The 27,010-nt window shown below is 38.1% G+C and overlaps 1 protein-coding gene across 1 annotated transcript in view; it reads left to right on the top strand.

The window, feature by feature from the left end:
- SYNE1 (spectrin repeat containing nuclear envelope protein 1) overlaps window positions 1–27,010 on the top strand; it is a 199,047-nt gene that overhangs the window by 136,819 nt on the left and 35,218 nt on the right. Inside the window, exons 79-90 of the mRNA XM_086625933.1 lie at window positions 1,059–1,241; window positions 2,760–2,897; window positions 4,258–4,443; window positions 6,828–6,950; window positions 8,952–9,134; window positions 10,481–10,624; window positions 13,616–13,810; window positions 14,874–15,014; window positions 19,372–19,539; window positions 20,789–20,950; window positions 22,236–22,430; window positions 26,006–26,179. Of these exons, the coding sequence (XP_086482059.1) occupies window positions 1,059–1,241; window positions 2,760–2,897; window positions 4,258–4,443; window positions 6,828–6,950; window positions 8,952–9,134; window positions 10,481–10,624; window positions 13,616–13,810; window positions 14,874–15,014; window positions 19,372–19,539; window positions 20,789–20,950; window positions 22,236–22,430; window positions 26,006–26,179 (1,992 nt within the window). The remainder of the gene's footprint in view (window positions 1–1,058; window positions 1,242–2,759; window positions 2,898–4,257; window positions 4,444–6,827; window positions 6,951–8,951; window positions 9,135–10,480; window positions 10,625–13,615; window positions 13,811–14,873; window positions 15,015–19,371; window positions 19,540–20,788; window positions 20,951–22,235; window positions 22,431–26,005; window positions 26,180–27,010) is intronic.

Raw genomic sequence — 27,010 nt, forward strand, 5'->3', positions numbered from 1 at the left:
ATGCCTCCTTGAAATATGTGTGTCTTTGTATTTAGATGAGTAGTTCAACGTCTGCCTTTATGTTTACATGTAGACAGTTATGTCACTAAGTGATGCTACTGTTCATGGAATAATATTTGTTTATCGTAACAGTTGATCATAATTTACACTCTAAGATGTGTCTGCCAAGACAGCCCTAATCTGAAGAGCTTGAAGTAACTTCTTGAGTCACCTGTAGCTACAGTGTTCTGAATCAATTTTTGTCTGATGATTGCATTTTAAATTTCTAAGAATAATTGGAAAGGGGCTAGAGTGTTAGATAAGACTTATTTTATTTATATTACAAAACCTATGAATCACTAACACCTTAGGTATAAAAACCAAATACAAAAAAAAACCTAATACCCCCTCCCCAAGAAATTGTAGCCCATAAGTGTGTTGTCAATCTATGAGAAACATGAAAACCTTTTAGATTTCCTTTTTAAACTTTTCAAAAACTTTGTATCTATGGTAAGAAAAATTTCTTTTAAAATCTGTTTCTATTGAAACAGTCTAGCATGATCTAGGCTGCTCCTGTGTCAAGATCAAGCTATGAAAATTCAAGTTTCAAATGAAAATGAAAATTTTTCTAAGGCATTAATGAGTAATTGCATATTTCTGAGTTTGTAAGGGTATATTTTAAGGCAGCAACAAAACAAAACCCCTTTCCAATAAATAAAAAGCCTTGTCATGGCAATGTATGCTCACTATTCATTTCAAAAACAAACACAGAAAGACGGCCAGGAACAGCTAATGTCACTCTGAAGTGACTCAGTCTTTTGGTACGGTAGAGAAAATGATTATCCATTTCAGCCAGGAAGTCAGAAAAGAAAGAGTAACAGCACACATTTAAGAGATGACCAAACATCCTGCTGTTCTGCCTTCCTGCTTAGACAAGCATTGTTGGTTTCCAGCCAGAATACAAATGGAACAAACTATGGAGACTTTGGACAGGATATAGAAGTTGCAAGCTGGACTAGAAATAATCAACCAGAAAGCTGCACTTCTCGGATCACTGATTTTCTTGTTTTTCTGTCTAGATCCTCGGTGAAGAGTTGGACAGCTGCAATATAAAGCTATTGGAATTAGATGCATCAGTCCAGGAATTTGCAGAGCAGAACGTACCGCTGGCTAAGCAACTGGCTACCAGGATAGGGAAACTCACTGCATTGCACCAACAGACTATACGACAGGCTGAGTACAGAGCAGCCAAGCTCAGTCAGGTGCGATCTCAAATTCTTTCTGCTGTTTCCTTTCAGAATCAGAAGGAGTATTCAAACTTCTCATTTATTTTTTCTGTAGTTATGCCAGAAGGGGCATTCCTTGGCACATCTGCCTATTATTAGTCAAGGCTTGCATCACAACTCAGAGAGGCACAAACGGGTCAGATCAGGAAGGTGGAATAATTCCGTCATGCTGTTTTAACAATCCTCTTCCATGAATCATCTACTGATTGGTTCCTCTGGTGCCCTGAAAAGATTATAGACCTTCCCACTAACAGTAACATGCCAGGAAATACTATCTCATTGTACTTTTCAGGGCCTCTGTCTTATCACTGTTACCTATATTTTCAGCTTTACTTAAAAAAAAAAAAAGTTTTTCTCTAGTCACAGCCTTTAGAGAGTGAATATAATTTGTAGGTTCAATAGAAAAGCCTAGATACAATGGCCTCGATAATGCGTAATGTTTATGCAACATTTCAGCATTCATAAAGAAACTTCTCCTGCGGTTCAAAGTCCCTGAGGCTTGCTTATGTATTTTTCTTGCTAATTGTTGTTATCCCAAAAAAGTCTAGCTAAAAACAAAGAAATGGCTTTTCAATGGTTCTGCCATCAATACTCCAGTAAATTATGAGTTCTCTTCTCTGCATGCATAAAGAAGCTTCTGTAAGGCTTGAAAAAGATAACTATTTCATGATATTCTTCTCAGTTTCCTCTGAAAAATTGTTTTTAAAAAGAGATAGAAAATTACTGTTGAAGTAAGAGTTCATTCAAAGGTACTTGGTGAAGGGATTTAACCATTAGGATGTTTTTGTTCAGCACCAAGAAATCCACTTCCTATCATAAAAAATGATAGGTGAGGCAAACTGCATTCAAGTATAGTTCAGTCACCTAGGATTTGATCCATCCTTCATACAAGACAAATGCATGAAAATCAGTGAAATTATTCCTGATAAGTGAGAAGAAAATTGGAACTAAAGAGTACTTTACTAAATAGAAATCGGATGAATCAGAAAGCAGAGCTTTTGTCCTGTATTTTAAAATAAGTGCAACATTTCTCCTTTTGGAAATGTGACAGGCTGAGTGGACAAAGCAGATTTTAAGAAGAGGTGATTTAGAAGATGACATGGAAAGAGAGAAATTAAAATAAGGAATGGCATAAACAAGGCTTGCAGTGAGCTACAAACTGAGCAAGAAGGTATTTTGGAACTTATGTGTGAGGCTGAAATATGTGCAGGAAGTATACCTTCTAGGGATATGTTTGAGCATCAATGCACTCTCCCAGCATGACGTACATTTTTACAGTGCCTTTTATCCCGTGAAATAGATATGCTTGTTACTGGAAGCAGACCTATTTTAACTCCATAAATACAGAAATAATTAAATTCTATTCAACAGAAAGGAAAAGTTAAAACAATAACAAGTTAAAAACAGTAAATGAAATAAAATTAATTTTATCATTCTATAAGAACTGTACAGAATTACGTTTTAGGCTTAAGTGGATTTTTCTTTTATATCCAGGCTGCTTCACACTTGGAAGAATACAATGAGATGCTGGAGTTCATAGTGAAATGGATCGAGAAAGCAAATATCCTAGTGCATGGTAGTATAACATGGAATTCTTCCTCTCAACTTCGTGATCAATTTAAAGCTTACCAGGTGATCATATAAGCTATGAAAATTAAAGGGCAGTGTATAGACAAAGTTATTTTCTAAGCTGTGAAGTTTTATTTACTACACCTTTATTTCCCTCCTTTTCTTGAAGAAAAAATGTCTTAAAATGCTACGTTTCTTTGACTGTTCCTCCAGGTCTTAAAGGTGATTAGTTTGTTTTGGACAATAGCTTTGAAAACTGAAATTAAGATACATTGTTGAATAAAACTACGTGATTTGAAATTGATCTCCATGTTTACTCAAGTAAATTGGCTTCATAGTAGCTTTTGATTGAACAGTGTGTCTATACACTGTGATTCTATCACACTGAGTACCTCATTGCAGCTAATATTCCTCTAAAATTTTAGTTAACCAAACACAGTTTTCAGTTTGGGTTGGGTTTTTTTCTTTCTCCTTTACACTATATTGGAATAGCCTTTGTTCTCATCTGATGAGTTTCATACCAAATGTTCTCAGAATGATACCCAATGAATGAGTTTCTTCTAGTTACTTCCTGAACATCTCAAATCAGAGTGTTCTGCTGTCCCTTTGACAGTCCAACTTTTTCTCTGTGTGTCTGTGTGTGGACTATGTAAGTGTGGGATCAGTGGAACGGTGGGATAAGGTTCAGGCTTGCCCAGTGTTACATGACCACATGAAAAATATAAAAGCATCGTAAGATGATCATGTCTCACTGATGCCAAAATAAGACTGCATTAATCATGTTGTTTATATATACATTAGTTAATTGTCAGCTGCATTCACTTATATTGAGGCAACATAGTATGTCACGCTTTCTTATTCTGAATAGGAACCCCCAGGAAATTTATCCTGAGGATAGCTGGGAGATAGCATTTCTGGTTTGGTTTTGCTATGGCTTTTTCCCTGCTTCAGAAGTTGATGAGGATAAGGGCTTAACCAGTGCCATCCCACAGAACACTTTGGTAGCCATTTTTTAGACAGCATTAATGACTTCTGCCCTGCTGTAACACTGCACTCGAATGCTTTCTGCTGCTTCCTATTAGGTACGTCAGGCTTCCAGAACAAATCCTATCCATAGATTGTGTATATTATGTTTTTACGGGCAAGTGCGTGTAGCAAAACGCTAAAATGAACATGTTGGTAAGTACAGCCGCTGAAGCTTCATGACTTATTCTTTTGTTTCCCGGTCTTCGTAAGCTGAAGCACTTCAGCATACTCTCAGAATTAAGCGTATTGCCTAAGCCTTACAGGAAATAAGTACAACTTAATCATATGCCTACAGATGCGTACAAATTGAGAAGTCTGCAGAACAAGAATATACTTAAAGATATGTTTAATATGAAGCTCAACTCCAGTATTCGATTTGTTCATTATCTCCATCTAGGCTATGCTTGATGAGTCTGGAGAGATTCATGGTGATCTTGAGGCCATGAGCGAGAGGATTGAGTATCTGGCAAGTGTATACTCTACTGAAGGAATGTCACAACAAGTACTGGAACTGGGGCGTCGGACAGAGGAGTTGCAGCAAGTTATCAAAGTGCGGCTACCAAACCTCCAAGATGCTGCCAAGGTATATGAAAGAAATTTTTCTAATGCTAACTGTGGTGATGTGCGCGCCATGTTTCCGAGACTATTAGCAGTGCAGATTATCTGTGGTCTATAAAGGACATGATTGTGTCGTCTAAAGTTAGATGTCTTGACCACTTGAGATACTGCCTTCAGGTGCTGTTTTAGACGGAGACGTGATTCCTGCAAGTCCTGTAATATCTGCCCATTCTGAATGGATGTATTGGGGAACATGGTGCGTCTCAAATTGCACTGAGCACCTATGTTTAGATACTTGAAAAGTATCTGTGTTAGCACTTGTACTGTGCCATTTCCTTTATTTTTCTCTTAAAAGATATCTAAAGCCTCCTGTCTATTAATTCAGATCAGTACTGGACCAGACCAGGATTCCATAATGTAAGACCTACCTCTACAAGGGATTGCAATGAAAAGAATGAACATGCTTTTTCATGTCCTTGACATTTCTGTGCAGCTGTTCCATATGGGTTTGTTAATGTAAATGTGTGTTATGCCTATGCAATGCCTGAGGGCATGATAAAGTGGTGCAAGTCATAGAGAAAAAACACATATCTTTTCTTCTTGTTCTTATCTTCAGGGCAAGAAACTTTACCTTTTTTTTTTTTTTTGATTGATATAATTATTCAGGAAAAAAAAAGAATATTGGAATGATGTAATGAGTATATTTATAGGGGTTCTTCTGCTGTCACCTGCTACAGTTACACACTACTAAATAGGAAAATACCTAAAGGCAACTGAGAGAATAGACTTCCACCAATTCTTAGGAAATTGCAGCTAAGGTGAAAAATGGTCCATCTCCATATATTGCTCTTTTTTCACAACATTTACAAAACATTGCAGAAATTCTGCAACAGCAGTAGCCATAACAGTGTAACAGAGGTTTTGAAGAAGGCTTCTTTCCATTGCAAAAGCACAAATCATTAAACCACAGTTTATGAGCTGAAGACTTTTATTATTTTTTTATTTTTATTTTTATTTTTTTTGGAAGAAACCAGAGATTTGCATGCAAGTAAGCATAGTAGAAGTGAAACTTACTAGCTTCAGAAAAATATTGGAACAATTCAAGAAACTGTAAATTCTTACAAGAAAACATGGAGATGAATAGAAACCAACATAGATTTAGGAAGAAAAAAAATCGTATCAAAGTGTCTAATTTGATGTGAAAGTAATAGACTTTGTAGATAAATGTACAATATGTCACATATCATGACTTTAATAATGTTTCACATGATATTGTTATTAACAAAGTTAAAAAGCTTATCTAGTTGAAAATACAAGAGGTAGGTGTGTAAAGGTGGCTAAAAAACTTACCTCGTGTAATTAACAACGGTTCACAGCCCAAAAGGAGGGATACATCAAGTAGAATTTTGCAGGGTTCTCCCTTCCATCTGGTAACTATGCAGCATTTTTATTAATGAGTTGGATGGTGGTTTAGAGGTCGTGGCTTTTGGGATTCTTAGAAAACACCAGATGTGCAAGGACTACCTGAAAAAAATTAGGCTGCTACTCAGTAAGGACAGGGGCAAATTGTTACGTTTAGACAGGAAGAACAAGGCATGTCTTAGCTGAATGAGGAACTACTGACTTTGAGGCAGCCTGTTAAAAGATCTTAACTTTAATAATGCAAATCGTGGAAAAAATGAGTGAACAATTTCACACCATTGTAAAAACTCCGAACACTGTGTAGAAAAAAAAAAAAATTGTATGGTATGTGAAGTAGTGGTTTTGTTCTACCCATTGTTCGCTAGCAAGGTTTCAGTTGTGTTCAGTCTGGCACTTGAATAAAGATGTGGACCGACTGGAGAAAGAACAAAGGATAATAATGATTGTGATATGTGTTTAAATTTGTAGGAAAAGATGCTTGAAAAAGGATTTTCCTAACATATGATGCTAGTGAGGAAAAGAAATTGTTCTTCATGTCTGTTTTTATTGGGATAGTAAATAGAGGATTGAAACTGCAACAAAAGATAACCTCATGTCAAATCATCAGAAAATAAGTTTCTACAAAAAAAGAGTACTGAAACAGTGGAATATGTTGTCTGTAGAGATAAGTGGAACTCCACTGCTAGTGGTCTTATTACAGGAATATGACTAGAGGACATCTTCAGTTCCTTTCTAGGCTTTGAACTGTATGAATTTAGCTTTATAAAGTACATGCTGTATTTGAGAATGAGGGAGTACTTAAAATAATAACTCTGGCATTTGAGACCTCTTTTTCTAGACTGTCATATGACTGATTTTTATCCAATTTTAAAACATTTGAAATTCATTGTTGAAACTATTAACTAGTTTTGGCACTGTATATAAGGGACATAGCTACATAGTGTGTTTTTTGTTGTTCAACCCTGAATCAAATCCGTTGTGTTACAGGACATGAAGAAATTTGAAGTTGAACTGAAAGCCCTGCAGGCTGCTCTGGAGCAAGCCCAAGCCACGTTGACCTCTCCAGAGCTTGGGCATTTGAGCTTGAAAGAGCAACTTTCTCACAGACAGGTAAAAGAACAGGATCTCAAAGTTAGCACTTGAGTAGTGTGAGCTTACACAAAGAATAATGAATGTTGGTGAGACCAATTATGGTGTTTCTTCGGTGGGTCATTGTTTCAGAGTCTAGCCCCAAATTACTGCCAGGGGAATAAGGAATGGAACAGGAAAAATCATTCCCTCAAAGGGAATTGTTGAAGTGTAATCCTTTACCTGTTCTTAGGTTGATGCAATCCTGAGAAATGTGCATCCACTCCAAGTTTAATCCATATTAATAACAATAATAAAGCTCAGTTCTTACCCAGTGCTTTTCATCAACAGGTTCTTAAAGTACTTCAAAAGAATTATGGATTGTTATCACCATTTTACAGATAAAGATGCAATGAGATAGTATGTTGTTAGCTCCTCCAATAGTCAATTGGAAAGCTAAGAGAAAATTCAGTTTTCCTTAAGTCCTGTTACTTTTTTGTATGTTTAGTTGAATTACCTCCATAAGATATTGCCGCTTCCTGTATTACACTTGGCCTACTATAGATGCGTCAATAATTATTTTTGGTTTCAATCTCATAACAAGAAAAATAACACTAGTTAGAGCTTTCTGAGTTGCTTAAGAAGTTATTCTGCAGAAAAACATAAGGATGAAAGGTAAATTTGCAGAGCTTTCTCTCTCGATTAAAATACACAGTCTTTATTCTAGGGACTTGCAGCCAAAGTTCAGAATATGGCATCAAAGAGTGTAAGTGAAACACGTCACCCACCATAAAAGTAAAGGAATATGGAGCTTACGCTGTTGTTTATGTGTGTTCTTTGTCCTAACTCTAGCAGGTATCACAGTATGACTTTTTTCTGTACCGAAAGGGACTGTAGCCCTTGCCCACATGTTTCACCAGACCAGAGAGGAGGTCTTGGAGAATGCCTGACTGGTATGCAGCACGCAGGGTACCTCAGGGTGCTGGTTGCACAATAAAGGCATCCTTTGCCAGCAGTACAGGACCTTGTAGAGAAGAGGCCTCACCAGTTATGTCCAAGGAATTATACCAAATCTCTGGTTCGAGTATCCACCATATCTCATGAAGGCCCAGAAGTGAAGAGCAAACCACAACCCTCTCATCAGTATGTGCTCCAGACCCACTTAACTATCTTTCTGCGTATGTTACGGGAGAAGGGAGACACCAGTCTCTTTATTCCTGTTTGCCACATACATAATCTTATCTGATTTTTATCTATTGAACTTAAAATCTTTTTCTGATGTGCTAAGTCCCTTTACATCAACATTGCCTTTTTCTTTTTTTTAATTGTTTTTCTTTTTCAATCTATGAACACATTAAAATTCCCAATGAAGATGAAAAGAATGCTGATCAAATCTATTCTCCAGTCATTGCGCTTAGACCCTTCTCATGCATATGAACAGACAGCTTGAAATGGACATTGTGAACAGAATAGAGACTGTTGACAAAGGCATCCCGTATGTAATTATTCAAAGGAAAAGATTTCTGTGTCGCTGTGTTTTTTTTGTTTGATTGCCTTTTGAAAAGCGACATTTTCAGCCGTGGTTTGTATTTTCAAAGGAAGGCTGTGAACACAACAGGATTCGTTTGTTGGTTTGAAAATGTGCTTCTGTGTCTCAGCAAGGAGTTCCACTCACAATTTAACATTAAGATATGTGTATACATAAATGACTCCTGTGCTGCTTTGATTTGTGGATTTTGTAAAGATATCTTTTCAAATATGTTAACAGAAATATTTTTGCACTTAGAAATAGGTACTACTATGCTTTTTAATGAATTATTTTTATTCCTATTATATGGACTTTTTGCTTAACTAATATTTAAAAGGTTACTCATTTCAGAATGAGCAAATCCAGACAAAGTGTGTCCTCATTATATATAATTTAGAAAACAAATAATCAAATTTTGGTTTAGTGCTTGAACTCATCGTTATTTTCTTTTGCTGCCTCAAATGCTCTGGGAGTTCTGCAAAACTGGCTTATTGTGGCATTGACTTCGTTTCTAGCATCTGTTGTCTGAAATGGAGTCACTGAAGCCAAAGGTTCACGCAGTACAAGTCTGTCAGAGTGCCCTGAGGATTCCTGAAGAGGTGGTCACCGGTCTGCCGATGTGTCACACTGCCCTCCGGCTGCAGGAGGAGGCCAGTCGCCTGCAGCACACTGCCATTCAGCAGTGCAACATCATGCAGGCAAGTGCAACTCCATCCCGTAAACTACTCTGAGTAAATTGAACAGCGCCATGCAAGTTGTGATGAAAACAGAGAATTTCATATCTCTATGCATTCCTCTTTTCTGTGTAGTACCATTAAGATGTTCCCCACTATGTTTCAGTCATTCTGAATCCATGTTTTAGAAGATTTTAATATTCAAGGTCATGTTGTTGGTTGATTTACTCCTCGGACTCTCATCTTAGTTCTCTCCTTGTTCTTGCTATGTTTTCTGTAATGCTCTAGGATTAACTAGACAAATAGCTAATACACAACTGTATGCAGTTTAATTTTATATAAGCAGTTAACGAAATTAATATATCATTATAACCTCAAGTGCTTATAATAATGGCATATAAACTACTGAGTTCATTAAACAACTTTCTAGGATAATTTTTTTTTTTCCATCTTTATTAAAAATGTATATATAGGAAGATGTCCCCCCTCGTAGCTGGGGCAGTGGACTAGATGACCTTTAAAAGGTCCTTTCCAAGTCAAACCATTCTATGATATATTTTCTTTCTGATTTTGGAACCATTCAGCATGTCTTAAATGTGCATTTTCAAGTTTTGCTAAATAAAACTAAGTTGTGTTTGATTGATTGTGTGAATTCATAGCTAAACATGTAAAAGGTATTTCCAAAGAAGAGAATAAACGTTTTTTTCCTGCTATTTAGAGATAGAAAAATAGATAAGTGAGCTAGGGTACAAGTACAGAGATTCAAGTTAGATTACAGAAGATACTTTCAATCATTAATGATACTTAAGTACAAGGAAGGATACAATGTCGCACTGAAAAATTTTAAAAACAAGTTAAGACAAACTGCTGGTTCATCTGTGACAGAAAGAACTGATACCACACTGGTAGAAAAATGGTCTGAATCAATCTTCATAATCCTCTCTCAGTTGTGTTTTCTGTAAAATCTAACTTTTTCATATAGCCTTTCTGTTTCATAAATAGAGGCTTAATGTGAAAAAGCAGATGAAAATACTTTATAGTAAAACCATGGGATTAGACAACGCTATCTTTTGGAGGATATATTTGGTACAGATACTTATTGGCAGCAGAAGTCCTAGCACCTCTTTTGGATACCTAAAAAAGTCATGTTAACTGTTTTTTAGAAATAGTTAAATAAATGAAACCATTGAATTCACTGTAGTTCACAATATTTCTAAGTGGACTTTTACTCGACTATATTTGCTTATCCAGAAAAAAGTTCCAGATAGCTGTAAGTTTGCACCACTTCAGAAGGGACATCAGTCATGCTTAGACTAAGCAAAAATTTATTTTCATTTAAAGAACTCAGTATTTTTTTTTTCCTTCACTAGGAAGCAGTGGTTCAGTATGAGCAGTATGAGCAAGAAATGAAACATTTACAGCAAATGATAGAGAGCGCCCATCGTGAAATCCAAGACAAGCCAATAGCAACCAGTAACATCCAGGAACTCCAGGTCCAGATTTTACGTCATGAGGTAGGAGAACCAAAAGGCAACAACATGGGCTCAGTGGCAGCATATTGACCAAAAAAACTTCTCATAAGCAGCTGTCATAAATTAGCTGAGTAGCTTTTCAGGCTTGCTCAAGGCTAGCTGAGCTGTTAAACTTAGACACCAGATAGGAAATTCATGCTATTGCTACGGTGTGACATATTCATTTGTTTATTCAGTTAAAGGTGTCCTAGTCTCCAGACAGCATTATGACAAATGAAATGGCATTGCATAATTAAGGAACAGTTATTTCGTGGGATAGAAAATGTGGCATTGCTCTGTGTGTCAATTTTGGCACCAGATGGCACCATTTCTTTATCTTTGAATCCAAAGCTATCTGCTACTATGCAATATAACCTGATGTGATATGTGTTGCTCATTCTCTATCTAGTTGTTACAAAGGTTACTTAGTATAAATGCAGAACAGTTTGCTTAAACAAACACTTCTGTCTTTTTAGTAGTCAATTAAAAACACTACTATTCTGTATTCAAATGTTCTGGAACAGCAAATGCAGGAGAATGACTTCAGTGATACAGGGTAATATGACACTGCAGGGAGGAAGGAATTAAAAATGAGGCAGCTTGAAGTTGTTTTTTTTTCTGCATTTGAACAATTTCAGTATCTAGGAGACCTTCAAAACATTTGCAGGAAGACAGCAGCTTTACTCTATTGCACATGTTGGGATCAACTAGAGTAGACAGGTTTCATGCTTGCGAGCTTTCCATGTTTAGGAGTAAGGAGTTTTGAAAGACTGAGATATGCGTATTTTTGGCTCGTATTTTGTCTGCCAAATACGTGTGGAAAAGCACAGCATGAAGGGGATACATTGGACTGTATATTGTTATACTACTTCAAAAGGCAAGTCCGTCAAGATGCTTGTCATGTATGTTATTAATTTAAGAAAATATTAATTACCAGATTCCCTGTTGAAGCCTGCATGAACAAGAACTTAAACGGACATTTGTAGCAGCTATATTTAGAATTCAAGTAAGAGGAAGAAAGTAGAGGGAAAGTACATCCTGATTTGTAGGAAGCTTGTGTTATTATGCATGTATGTAACTAGTTATACTCTGGAACGTTTACTGAACTGTGTTTCTTTAGACTTTCAGATAAGAATGTGGGCAAGTATCTCCATACTTGCGAATTATTTTAATGGATAACAGTACCTTATAGGACGTTGCTTTTATAAGTTGTTTTATTTTTTTTTCATAATCACATTTTTGCCTCTTTTTTTGAGAGGTATGGTAGATATTCAGTGCATTGGACATTAATGCCCAAATGTTATTGCATCTCAGTAGTTGATGAAGTTGAGTATATTGAATGATAATGATTTCCCACTGAGCCCCAGAGATGTCGTTCACTGAGCATTAGTGAATGACTGGTACTTGCCAAACAGAGCAGCTAGTTATTGCAGCTGCTAGACATGAAAGCTATGGCTTGATTTGATTGCAGTTTGGTTTTTGATTGATCTAGTTGATCTAGTTGATTGTTTTGTACTCAAGACTCTTAGTCTCCAAGGTAAGTCTTGGAGCTGCAAGAGTGCCCCTTTTGTTGCTGACGTGACAGACAGTGACCAGGTACCACTGAAACCCAGGCAGTAAAGTGTCATTCTCAATCTTTGTGATGCTTCCATTTCTAACTCTGTTTCTTGCAATGACTGTTCTGCACTCTGATTTTGTGGAAATGGTTTCCTGAAAACGTTACACAGTCAAAAAAATCTTCTCGTTTAACCAACCTGAAGCAGTAATCTCGTTTACTTTTTTAAAAGCATTGCAATTATTTTTGATTATACCTACTAGATCTCACAACTTCTGTTGCTATTTTTCCTTGAAAAAGCGTTTGCTGAAAAAATATAAGCAGATATAGAGCAGAAATATGTATTTGAATAAATAATCCCTGATTTAGCAGACATGCTTATACAAATGTTGTTTTCACTTTATAAATCAAAGTTCTGTCATGTTGCTGAGCCTCTAGGGAGGTAGGAACAGTAACTTTGATAGAAATGTGAAAATCTTCCACCATTTTTTATTTTAAATATATGAATCGAATGCTTTGAAGCTGAACACTGAACTAGGCAGCAGTACAGGGTAAGAGAGAAGACAAGTCAGTTTCTAAAATTATTCTTTTCCATCTTTCTTCTCTGACTAAACTTGATGGTGTTTGGCCATGCAGACAGACCATTTCATAGCCATAAACCCCAATATTTTAAAATATATTCTGCTTTAGGCCAGGTTCTCCAGCTCTTTTTAAAGAAAGGTTGCTACTGCATGCAGCTCAGCTTTTCATTCTGAAGACTTACACAAAGCCAAAACAAGATTAAAATATAGCTTATCCAAACACTGGCAAAAAGCAACCCAGTCTGCATTTAATCTTATTATGTGACTGGTCATTCATATCACATTGGATCTTGTTAGACTCTGTGAGTTATTGTTTGAACAATTCATTCTTTCTGCCGAGAGCTGAACGAGGCATTTTTTACAGTTGTGGTTACCACATGACCTCATTTCCCTGGCACGCACTATGCGGAGAAGCTTCATCTTCCTCAGCTACATTGAACTAGAACAGGGGAAAAAAAAAAAAAAAAATACGACGGGAAGAGGGAGAGACGTTCCCCTTTGCTGCAGTCTGAAGCCTATAGGCTTCGTGTCAGATTCAGGGGTCGCTCCCGCCCTTCTGCGATTATCACACGCAGGGAGCCTTTTGCAGCGCTGTTCCGCTTTCGCTTCTAAGCTCTCGGCTCTGTGGTTTAGCGGTGCAGCCAGACGCAGCCTGACTTGTTCCCTCCGCTGTCAGCATCCTGCTTGTCAGCCGGCGCGGCGGCGTGTGCCGGGTGTCGGAGAGGCAGCGCTGCCATGGTATTGGCTGGGCGCGGCGGGGAGAGCCTGCCTTCGCCACGGAGGCTGCTGGAACCCTGCGGGTCCCCTGGCCTTTAGTGGCTGCCTCTGCATTAGGGAAAAAAAAAAATGTTTCCTCAGGAGCTGGCACAGAAGATCAAAGGATACCAGGAGCAAATTGCCTCTTTGAATTCCAAGTGCAAGATGCTGACAATGAAAGCAAAACATGCCACCATGCTGCTGACGGTGACAGAAGTGGAGGGGCTTTCCGAGGGGATGGAGGAGCTGGATTCAGATCTGCTTCCAGCACACCCCGCGCATCCCTCGGTGGTTATGGTAAGGAATGCGTTGGTCTCAGCACTGTTTGAGCTGCCTGCTGTTGCATCGTTGCAACGCTCCTGTGTAGCAAGTTGCCGCAGCTCGCGTCTATGTTTTGCTTTTGAGATGACTGGAGTGTGGCAAACCAAACCGGTTACAGTTTCCCCTTACTGTATTTTGCTATAATTATACGGGTTTTCAAGACTTGCTGATAAAGGATGAAGTTATCTAACAGGCAAATATCAGTGTCAGTTGTCTGCAAATAAGATGCAAATATAGTGCTTTTTTGTAGCTGTCAGCATGCAAGAGCAAACGCTAAGAAATTACTGAATTGCAGGAATAACAGAAAACCAGAATAAATATTATTTCATAATGTGTTGCAGTGTATAGGTTTTACAGACTATGTTTTTAAAGCTCCTGTATTGAAATGTTGATGTGATAATTGACAGCATGCTGCTATATTCTCAGATGAGTGTGTTGAAAATGAAAGCTGGCCAAGTACTGCCATAGGCCTCATGTTCGAATTACTCTGCTTTTGTTTGTTTCTAATTGGGTCTTATTACAAAAATACTGCTGATGCTACTGGGATTCTTGCCTGAATGAAAATAGTGCACGTCAAGATTTATCACTGTATAACAGCACTGAGAAAGCAAGAAGAATATGTTGCTACTGGATTGTGCGTATATTATATTTTAAGTCCTTGTTGTTCTAACCAGGCCTGGGTACTGCGGCCAGTACTGCATTGTTCTGTAGCTCTCCATAGTATGTGGCACTGTTTGTATTAGAAGACATTTAGACAAACCCTGATTTGCTATTATTGAGTTGCTTGCTATACATTTGCTTTTAAATTCGTTAGGGTACAGGAGAGAATGTTCATACTGAAGGTATTACAAGTAAAAGAGACTACTAATTCAACCAGATTTTTAAACTGGTAAATGTAAGAGCATGAAGTATGACTAAATAATGTCATGGTAATTCTCGCCATGTGTTGTTTTTCTTGTTTTGATCTCAATCTAAGTCAAACCTAAGTTGAGGTAACAAATTTTCTTCCTGTGCTCTGGGGTTGCTTTTCCTGTGGCAGATGACTGCTGGTCGCTGTCACACGCTGCTCTCCCCTGTCACTGAGGAGTCTGGGGAGGAGGGAACCAACAGTGAGATTTCTTCTCCACCTGCCTGTCGCTCTCCCTCACCTGTGGCTAATACAGATGCTTCTGTTAACCAGGTACCTCCCTCTTGGCATTCATTCTGCTTTTATCTCAGACATGCGTGGTTCCATTCCACAGGTGGTTTATTTAGTCCTCTAAAATAATATTTACCTATTCCAGGGTACTGAAGCTTAATCTCTAACTGAACCTTCAGACTCTGGTTTAAAATGAATACAAATATTGACTTCTGAGTTTAAAATGTATAAATCTGGTGTTACAGCTATTTGCTATTTTTAAAAATAAATTTTAAGTGACAATTACCAAACTCTTCCGTGCCACTAGTGTTTTCTATTTATGACCAGATTTTTATTTTCTCAATAGTACTCAGTGGAATCTTGCATCCTGAGAAAAAATGCAATTTTGTACTCCCCATAATAGAACATTACATTATGTCCTTATATGTCTATCTTACTGTACCATTGGCACTGTAGCATTGAAGTCACAGTCTGATATCTTCCACTTAATACCATTTCAAGTATTAACTTCCATGTATTTTTTTTTCATGTATTGTTCTTCCATACTTTCTGTGAAAGACTATTTTAAGAGTTAATGAGGCAGATCAGTGAAATCACTGAAGTTAGATTTTTAAATCAAGACTGAGGGCTCTGGCACTTCTATTAGGAACAAGTGTACATCAGCATGGATTAAAATGCGAGCAATGAACCAGCACATTGAGCATCACGCACATGAAGGCACACATAAAGTGTTAAGCTTTAGAAGTTTAGAAATGAGCCTTAGGAACAGCCACCACTTCACTGAATTCATCATGTTGTGGGTTCTGTGGTTGTTTGTGTGGCTTTGCATTTTTGACTGCTTCCAAAATTGACTACTGCAGACTTAAAGGATAGAGTGTGTTGTGTTGCGTCACTGAGTAGAATTAGAGAAGTTGGAGTAAGATGCCCATTGATTCCTTCCACTAATTGTAAAGGTGCATATGGTGCTATGGAAGTTGCTAAATATAAATGATTCGTTTTCATAAACTGACATAAGAAAGAACGCTAAGGTAAGATAGTAAGAATGATGACAAAATCTTCAAAAGCATAATAAAAAAGTTATATCATGAATGAGAAGAATTTTTCTAGTGTTTTGTCATTTCAGATAATCAGAAATTTCCCAGTAAAATTTACTTACAGTAGAAAGGCAGCTATCTATTTCAGCACAAAAATGTTATGACAGTGTTAATCAGTGAAAGAGTTAAAGGGCCAAGAGCAGCTTACTTCCAAACAAACAAATCCAATGTCAGTTCATTTCATTCCTCTGAAAACGTAAAACCAGGCTGCCAGCTCCAGCAACTCAAATAATAAGGAAAACCCAGTGAAGATGCTCTTCCACCCTGAGCTGACACCAAAATGCAAGTTTTAAAACCTGTGGTGTACTAGGGCAAAATTGAACAGAAAGATAATATCTTTCATTTAGCAGACGAACTTTGAAAGAGATAAAATTGCTGGTGTTAAATAATCTAAAAAATTACAAATGAAGGTTTCTTCAGTGTGGTTGATGTCGAAATGAACTACACGTACTAAACTATAAGCGGAAGAACATTCCAAAATGCAGTGGTTTACTTACAAAATGCTGAGGTTCACACTCGTGTGAGATTAAAACTAAAGAAGCTTTGAAACTGCCAGTACTGATCATGATGAATGCCCAGAGAGACTTCAGGAAAGAAGGTTGGTTAAAAAAAAATTCTAGAGATTGGTGAATTAGGAGCTTAAATGTAAAATGTAAAAATATTTTGTATTCAGTAAGACTCAGTAAAACTAATTTGGAAATTTTTTTGTTTTAAAAAGTAGCCAGTGTTAAGAGAAATAATTTCTTACAGAAAGATCACCTGCAAAGTACCAGAAAAACATGTGAACAGGAACTCTAGAAAGTAAAGAATTACATTAATTTAGTTGTCAGAAAAAAATTGACAGCTCTTACGAAGTGGGGTTTGGGGAGGGGAAGGCTGAGTGTTAAGGCTGTTTTTAAATTCATCCCTAATAATCTTTGTGCAGTCTTTCATCCGGGTTTCCTAGCATCTCTTAATGGTGGAATGTAGCTAGTCTGAATTCAGACATCTCTACACTATTTTTACATTACTAACAAGTAATGAAAATAAAAACCAAGTGCCAGCCAACTGCATATTAATGGAAATACTGGTTCTACATATTGAAATAGATTAAAACAAGACCATAAATACAGGAAAGTGACAGATCTAGTACTGGCAGAAGTTAACAATTGCCTAGGTGGTTTGTTTTGTACTGAAACTCCTCTAAAAACAATGAGGTGGGGGGGAATATAAAAATGTTAACTTTAAAAAGGCTGAGGAATTTCATAGTATATAGTATTTCGGCAACAGATAATAGTCCTTCAATGCAGTTTATTTTGATGTATAGCAAAATCCAGCACTTCATCTGTGCTGCAGTACTGAAGGAGAATCCTTTAGCACTAAAACTTCTCACACTTACCCAAAGATATCGTTGATTAAAATTTAGCACATTATTAAAAACGTGTTTTCCAGATGCACAGTGCAGAGTAATCGAAAAAGCTAAAGTGTTGACACAAAGCTTTGAACGTCACAGCTGATCCTGTGATTCAAGTCTTCAGCACTGGGTCGCTGTTAAATGTCTTTCCATCTCCTTGTACACAGCCTATTTAGTCATTCTTTCTCATTCCTGTATGAAAACTCATCTAGGGTGCAACAGCCCTTGTTAAGCATCTTTAGAAATCTTAGCGCCCCCTTTGCCCCTACATCCTGACAGCAAAGCTTGAGTACTGTTCATTGGCTAATTTCCATAGAATTGGGCATGAGATGTTAGGGCCTTTATAGGGGCAACAAAATCAGTTACTTGTAAGAACATCTGGATTCACACTACCATGGTGTGAAAACTGCCAAAAAGAAACTGCCATGTTGTGTACTCCAGAAAGTAGTTGAAAAGATGGGGAAAGGGATTGCTTTTCGATCTCTGTAAAAGCAAGCCCTTTATTCTGGAAACAGTGATTAAAAAGTCTCAGAAGCATAGCTTTTCTGTCGACCTTGAGAGGGTACTAGCTAAGGGCTGGAGAGTAGCTGCAGACAAGTCAAAATGAGAAGTTGCCTGCACTGGTGCAATTTCTCATCGTGACTTGGTAAGATCACTTGTGGTCAAGAGTAAAAAATTCTGCAATTGCAGTACCGAATGCTGTGCTAAGATCTTTCCTGTTCCCTGTTGGTTCCTGGACATCATAAACACCTTCATCATTATTTCTTTCGAGTTTCCCAGTTATTGCCTGTGAAGAAGTACCTTATCTAACACTTTTGGACAGTTTGATATGCTGTTCATTCTTGGCTCTTCTGTTTCTCTGGAAAGACTGACTTTTTTCGGGCATCCTCAGTATGTGTGATTGAGCTGTCTGTAAAATACACTATTGGCTGCTGCTTCTCTTTAAAAATATTGGTGATGATCTGTGAGCAGCACTTTTAATTGTTAAAATGTCCATCCAGAAAGCAGATAACATGTTAAATCTCTTCATTCTTGGAGGAAGGCATGAAGAACTGTATCTGTGTGGCTGCTGGGTAATGGAGTGTTTTCTGGGACAGGTGGGCATTCTGTGCTCCCTAGGTTTGTTTAGAAAGAGAACTCAAGAAGGTGACTATGCCTGGGTAGTGACATGGTTTCTGTGCTCTTCCAGAGCTTGTTTGGTTTTATTCACATGTGGTGAACAAAACTTTACCTTTTCTGTTATCTTTTTAATTGTCACCTGCAATAGTTGAAGAAATTTCCGTACACGAAGTATAGAAGTTCTGATGAGAAACAGTTACACCCTAAATTTTCAATGGTGATTGGAACATTCACCCATTTTCCTTAGAGCTTTTGGTCCCTTTTTCCACAATCTTTTATAAGTTAGTTGAGAGTTCCTGTTTGTTGGAAGGCTTACTGTAAACTAGTGCTTAATAATTTTTCTTACCTCCTTGACTAGTCCTTTTTGGTTCTTCTGTTGCCTTCTCTGTACTGGTGTTCATTAGGGCGATATTCTGTACCACCTACAATACTGTAACCCACCATTCTGATGGGTTTTCCCCATGTAGAGTTGTGATGATGTTAGAACAACGCTTCCAGTTGTAGCACTCCCCTCCCAGCCTTTCCATGTCTGTCCACAGTTGCTTCCTGACCTTACTTGCTAATACGAACATGAAAAAAATGTATCCACAATCTTCATCATAGTGAAGGTCCAAATTCTACTCAGTGTACTACTATTAAATATTCATTTTCTGTGTTGCTCGAAGGTTTCTTGGTGGCTTTGGCTTTGAGGGTTTTATTTTGATGGACATACTCAATGGGGCAATATGTGAGTGGATATTCTTACGCAGTATCTTTCATTTTGAAAGTGCAATAATGTGCTTCGTGCTTATAGGACATTGCTTATTACCAAGCCTTATCTGCTGAACAGTTGCAGACAGAAGCTGCTAAAATTCAACCCAGCACTTCAGCCACCCAGGAGTTTTATGAACCAGGCATAGAATCAGCTGCTAGCGCCAAACTGGATGATTTGCAGCGTTCTTGGGAAACACTGAAAAATGTGGTAAGTCTTCATCTGGAGGGTTCAAAATAATCAGCTAGGTTGTAAGGAATAAAATGCAAAGAACTGACTCAGCTAATATTCGTCTCTGCAATTCTTGGTTTTCAGGTGCTAACAAGAATTGTTAGTCGTGATATTGTATTACACTAGATTTGTTCTTTGTTTGAAAGCCTGTGCAGGATAGACCTCCATTAAGAAAAAATAAAAGTAATTAAAGCTAATAGTTGCCTTCAGAAATCATAGAATCATAGAATAGTTTTGGTTGGAAGGGACCTTTAGAGGTCATCTAGTCCAATCCCCCTACAGTGAGCAGGGACGTCTTCAACTAGTTCAGGTTGCTCAGAGCCCCATCCAACCTGACCTTAAATGTTACCAGCGATGGGGATCTACCACCTCTCTGGGCAACCTGTTCCAGTGTTTCACCACCCTCATTGCAAAAAAATTTTATCTTTGTATCTAAATCTACCTTCTTTTAGTTTAAAACGATTACCCTTTTCCTATCGAAACAGGCCTGCTAAAAAGCTTGCCCCCATCTTTTTTTATAAGCCCCCTTTAAGTACTGAAAGGCTGCAATAAGGTCTCCATGGAGCCTTCTCTTCTCCAGGCTGAACAACCCCAGCTGTCAGCCTGCCCTTATAGGAGAGGTGTCCCATCCCTCTGATCATTTTTGTGGCCTTCCTCTGGACCTGCTCCAGCGGGTCCATGTTGGCTATTGTCAGACTGTGTTCCATAACCTAACAGGGAAGTCCACTCATGCTGGACAAAAAAGGCCTAAGGATCCAGTTTCTCCAAATACTGAGTCAACTTAACACGTTTCTGCATAGTAAGGCAGCATAATCATTCAGTGATGAATGAAAATGGTCAAAGTTTTGATGACATGCTATAAATTTATAAATCTTTGCAGAGGCAAAGTAGCTATTATGGGGTATTAAGAACTATGTGTCTAGCAAATTGTTCACATTCACATGTTTGAGTGCATAAAATCTTAAAATAAGGCATGAGAATGTGCCTAAGTTTTTTCTGCCTATTAAAGTGCATTTCTTTCAGTCTCATAACCTAGAATTTGACTGATGATGTTTAAACAGTTAAATATTTTTAATATGGATGTTTTGCTTTATGATTTATACTTTTGAAAACTGTTGTTGCAAGTTTTTGGTTTTTTTAGTCTTGTAAACCTAGGAATGTATGAAGCAGAAGAAAAGAGCAAATCCAATGTCAGAGTTCAAAATTTATACCTTCCATTTCTCTTCAGATCAGTGAAAAGCAGCGCACCCTCTATGAAGCTCTTGAGCGTCAACAGAAATATCAGGACACACTCCAGTCTATATCCTCAAAAATGGAGACCACTGAGATCAAACTAAATGAGAGTCTGGAACCAGCCAAAAGCCCAGAGAGCCAGATGGCTGAACATCAGGTAAAAACTCATATGTGAGAAATAGTGGGAGAACATGCATTACCTGCATATCTTCAGTTCCCTTGTTTTAGATAGTGGCATTCTTCATGGCTGAGTGGTGTAAAAATATGCAGTAGCTGTACGAACCTTCTCTGTTAACTGTACGTCTTGCTTTTCTGGACTTTCCATTGTTCTAAAGGTGGTGTAGTGGGAATTCTCTTTGTAAGGAGTCTTTTAAAAAAGTAGAATAAATCATAAAAGAGTTTGTCCAATTGAAATTTTCAGCAAAATCTTTTGTCAAAGATTGTGTTCAGTGACACCTACACATACTGTTCTTCAGCACCAGGGCTACTAGCATATATTGGACTATTTATAGTGTTCTTAAATTTGGTAAGATCATAACCAATACTCATCCATTGTAAATTAATCTAAATGCAATTTTTGCCTTCTTAAACAAAACCAACTAAAGTACACACACACACACAAAAATCCCTCCTAAGGGAAATCTTGAGAAATGATGCTCTGAATAATAAGAGAGTACTTTATCAAGTACTCAATCTGACATATGTTCAAGTTGTAATCATCTAAGCCTTCTATCTGATAGCTTGAAACTATGTGGTGAGGCTGTCTCATTTCAGCAGGGACTCTGTGACCTGAAAAGGATAACATTTGGCTTTTATAGCACTGTGTGATGTCTTGTGCATCCAGTGTGTATGTACTATCAGACATGAAAGTAAAGTATCTGCTCTAAGACACTGGTAATGCAGCATCCTTTTGTAGGTGTCTTGAAAAGTGATTTATAAGATAAGAATGATATTAGGAACTTCTTTTACACATGGAGTTAATCTCTGGATGTTTACTTATATTGCTGGATGTTCTTTGTCTAGTTACTAAGTTTCAGGCTGAAAGCTGACTCATGCCCATATTTCACTCTCACAGACACACACTCACTCTTTCATTATCTTCACCATATCTACTAAAATATCCTCCAGAAAATTTTCTGGAAGAATAAATCTGCATATATAATATTTCCAAAAGAATTTGTGCACATTATAAGTTTGAAATTCAAGAAATCCATATTTCAGTTATCAGATGCATGATCCTAGCTTAAGCATCTAAAAGCAGGATTCAGTGCTTCTGAGTTCTAACTCTACGAAACCAGCAGTGATATATTGCACTATTCTGTGTTCCTCATGCTCCCATGGGACAGTCATCTTGGCTTTTATATTAAGCCTATGACTCTTGCGATACTTTCTTCTCACTGATAAATGAAGCGAACACTTTCTCTGCTCTCATTTGTAAATAGGCTTTGATGGATGAGATTTTAATGTTACAAGAAGAAATCACGGAGCTTCGGACATCGTTAGCACAGGAGCTGGTTTCAGAACCGCTGGAAACAGAAGCAGCTGATCAGTTGGCATTGCAGTCCACTCTCATGGTCTTGGCAGAACGAATGGCCACGATTCGAATGAAGGCATCAGGAAAACGACAACTACTAGAGGTACAAGAAAAAACCTCTAGGAGTGGGTCTTTTGGACCACATTCCAGATTTTGAGAACCACTTTTGGCAGAGCTGTACTTTCACCAAAGTCCTTAGTCACTATTGAATGCTGATAATTAAAAAAGTCATTTTCAGTTCTGCTCATTTCTTACAATTTCTTTCACTAATAAATAATTGTTCTTTTTCAGCAAGTCCCTCATCTTAATGCTAGGTGATAAGTAATGAGAAGGAACTTGGAAACACACTGCAGGAGTCATATTTTGTAAATGTTGATTTCTTTTTAGTATCGTCACTGACATTTTCTTAATGGATTCCGTTGGTATTCCTTGTCCTCCACAGGAGAAGTAATGGAGTGAAGATGTTAGAAGTCATGTTATCTACAGTAACCTTTTGAGGAGTCACCTGTCCAAACTGGGAGACAGGAGAAGGGGGAAAGCTTAAAACAAGAAATAACTGCTCTTTCAAACCATTACATTGTTGTCTACGCTTATCTTCCCAGTGTTTTGCGTGCTAACTTTTATCATGGAAGATGCACTCTTTTATTTCTTTGTCTACCAGCTTTACCAAAAATCCTTTAATACTAAGGTGATTTTAAAAAAAAAAATTCTTTAAGCATAAGGAAAGTTGCTGTGTGTATTATACAGGTGAGGAAATCCAGTCATGCTAAAGCTGGTTACAGTTTGGCTACTTTGGACACTGTAGGGCAGCTTTACTGCTAAGAACTACAGCAGTGAACTCGTAAACACAGCAGCTGCTGCCTTCATAATTTCCAGCATCAACCGATCCTGAGACTGAGTGAGAATTGGCTCCATGGATCTACCCGGGTTACAAGGGGTTCCCAGGGTGCATCAGCTGCATTAGTCCTGTGCAGTCGACTAAGACAGTGAACAGATCCTTAGAAAATATCTTTTTTATTCTTAAAAAATTGCACCAGATTTTTTCTTCTCAGAAGAAAAATGACTTTTACATAAAAATAAGGAGCTGGAAATGGAATAGGGATCTTACTGTTTATAGCTTGCACCTCATACAGGATCTTACAAACTTCTTGATAGGACGTAGGAGGAGTTGCTAACTAATAATTTCAAGATAAAGCATGAGTCACATACTACTCTGACCTATGGTTAGGATTCTGATAGTTACTTTGATACAATAGCACAAGTATCCCCCAGTAGTCCTGGCTAAGAAATATATGTGATAGCTTGACAATATTCTGTAATTTAACCTGTGGACTTTGTAGCTCTGATTTCACAGATAAAAACTTTCAGAATACTGCACGGATGTAAATGTAGAAATACACATAGAATAGGTAATAAAAACATTTTGCTGCTGAGGATGTGGATTGACAATATTGTTCTTTCTGTAGACCTAATTTAAATAACTAGAGTTTGAAAGCTGTTCAGCTCTGGATTATTTGAGACTCTGAACAATTATTGTTATTCTTTAAATTATTCTAACATGCATTTATTATTTTTCTCATTAAAATTAAGCATTCAGAAAAGCTGTGCAAACATTCTTTGTGTGAGGGATTTGCCCTGCACATACAGGTCTGAATTTCCTTACTGCATATGTACTTGGCTCAAGGTGCCAAGTATGCTTTTAAAAGTGGCATGCCTTAGCTCAGTCCTAGAAGATGTGTTGTGAACAGAAGTGTGGCAGATTGACCCAGGCTAGCAGCTGAACACCTATCCTGCCTCTCACACCCTTCTCCCATGGGATGAGGGAAAAATAGAAGGCAGACAAAAAGACTCATGGATTGAGATATAATGACAGCTTAACAGGGTAAAGAAAAGCTGTGCATGCAAGCAAATGAAGATAAGGAACTTACTACTTCCTCAGCAGCAGGCAGATGTTTAGCTACGTTTCTGGAAAGCAGGGTCTCAGCATGTGTAACAGTTCCTTGGGAAGGAAAACCCCATAATCACGAATGCTCCCCTCCCCTATCCTTGAGCTTTTATTGCTGAGTGTGATCTCATATGGCATGGACTATCCCTTTGGTCAGTTCAGGTCAGCTGTCCTGGCTATGTCCTCTCCCAACCTTTGCCCACCCCCAGCCTACTGGCCTTTGTGAGGGGCAGTTGGAAAGAAAGCCTTAATGCTGTGCAAGCACTGTTCAGCAATAGCCAAAACATTGCTGTGTTATCAACACGGTTTTTGCAGCAGATGCAAAGCTCAGCACCATACAGACTGTGACGAAGTTAGCTCTGTCCCAGCCAGATCCAGTACAATCTCCTCCCCTTGTTCCATACCATTTTCAGCATGCTTAAGTTCCACATTATCTGATATATCTAAGAATCCTCTGACCATCCTATTCTATAAATCCCCTCTACTCTTTCCAAGGCTCTGTTTCTTTCTTGTACTGGAGAGCTCAGAACTGGATACAGCACTCGAGGTGTGGACTCACCAGTGTTAAGTAGAGGCGAAGGATCACCTCCCTCAACCTGGTGGCAACTCTGTTCCTAATACAGCCCAGAATACCATTAACCTTCTTTACCACAAGGGCCCATTGCTGGCTGACATTCAACATGGTGTCCACCAGGAACCCCAGATCCTTTTCTGCCAAGCTGCTCTCCATCATATACTGGTGTCTGGGATTGTTCTGCCTCAGGTACAGGACTTTGCACTTCCTTTTGCTCAACTTCATGAGGTTCTTGTCAGCCCATTTCTTCAGCCTGTCAGGGTCCATCTGGATGGCAGCAGAACCGTCTGGTGTACCAGCCTCTCCTCCCAATTGTGTGTCATCAGCAAACTTGTGAGGCTCGTTACTGGCTTCACACTATACTTTGTGCCAGTGATCACCACCCTCTGGGCCCAGTTGTTCAGCCAGTTTTCAAACTCATGGGGACTACTAATGGATGAGTGAGTCTTGCTGGTCACACCCTGTCTGTCCAATGGATGGACCAGCTGACAGATGGAGCCAAGGAGTCTATGTTGCTGTGATGCTGTTGCTTCAGCAGCTGTTGGAGCTTAGTCCTTCCACATCCCACAGCACAGGAATCTTCTGAGAGTCCAGACAAGATAGACAGCTCTTCAGTTTTCTCTTTACCAATGGTGGCTACACCAAGGGCCTACCAGCACCTTGTTGGGTCCTTGAATTACCCCTCTCGTGCCTCTCTTGAGAGACAATAATGGCCTGCTGCTGCCAAAAAAGGCAAAGCTGCTCTCCTTTCCCTGCAGCCCACTCCCAGCTCTATGTCCTCATGTATCTTTCTCCCTAAGCAAACAGTGCCGTGCTAGTTGAGCAAACTGAATCAATGTGGGGAAACTCAAAGGAGAAGAGCAAACGGAGGCAGAAAGACCTCATCTTTAGAAGATTGTAATAGCAGAGACCCATTGAAGGAAGTAAAAATACAGTGACTTAACTGAAACAGGATTTCTGTCACCAGAAAAGCAAGTTCATTCACTGAAAGCAATAATATTTTGTAAAGGTTTCTAGCTTATGAAAGAAGGGGCTTATTATGGCTGAAAAATATTACATAGAAGTTGTAAGAGACAGAGAAAGAAAAATATTTTAAAAGTGATTGTTGTGGTTTATTTCTTTAAAAAAAGTAAAATATAGTTACAATTTGTACCTCTAGGAAAAACTGAATGAGCAGCTGGAAGAACAGCGGCAAGAGCAGGCTCTTCAAAGGTACCGTTGTGAAGCTGATGAGCTTGACCATTGGCTACTCAATACCCGAGCAACGCTGGACACTGCTGTGGTTACTGCTGAGGAACCTATGGACATGGAAGCACAGCTGGTAGACTGTCAGGTAACATTTAGATGAACAGGATGTGCATAGCTTTGTCTGAATGAAGAGGCAAACATGGACAATTAATGTTAAGACCGTTATTGAGTGGGGTGAGCCAGCATATTAGTGGGAAAGAATTTCTGACCTGCTTAGTGTCTCATATATGCTTAGTTAACTTCATCAATGATTTGTGAAATAAAATACAGCCTGTTCTTCATTTCTTATTAAAGATTGCAAACAGTGCTTTAGAAAGCACATGTAAACATAGCAGTAGGAAAACAAGATATCCTGACTGTAAGAACATTTGAAGCTCTACAACTTTTGGAGGGGATTTGTTTTTCTTGAAAAGCCTTGTGTTGACTTCACTTACTGTTTTTGTTCTGCTCAAGCTCGTGATAGGTATGAAAACACCTGCAGTGTACTTTCCTACTCCTCCTTTTTCAACTGAAGAACACACTCCCACCAGCAGTGGTGACTCAAACAGTGTTGTGTTTTCTTCAGGAATAATCCCTATCCACATTCAAAAATAAGTACAATCATTAGTAGATACTGTTTTTATGAATTTCATATTAATCAACCCAGAATACCAAAACAACTGAGGAAAAACATTTTGCTGCAATAGGAGTAATTGCATATACTTTTATTAACAAGACTTGAATCAGTCATAACATCTAGATTCTCAAATTAGTGGGAGTTTTCCATTTTTAAATAAAAGTTTAGAACTGTATTATCATTATAATTAAAATTACAGGATAGGCAAGAGACAGATGGACGAAAGATCCCTTTTTGAGTTAAAGCATAAGAATCTTGACTATTTTAGGACAAATGAAAGTTAAGTTTCATATAAGTCCA

This window comes from Tauraco erythrolophus, chromosome 2 (assembly GCF_009769465.1).
Source record: "Tauraco erythrolophus isolate bTauEry1 chromosome 2, bTauEry1.pri, whole genome shotgun sequence".
NCBI classification, from domain to species: Eukaryota; Metazoa; Chordata; class Aves; order Musophagiformes; family Musophagidae; genus Tauraco; species Tauraco erythrolophus.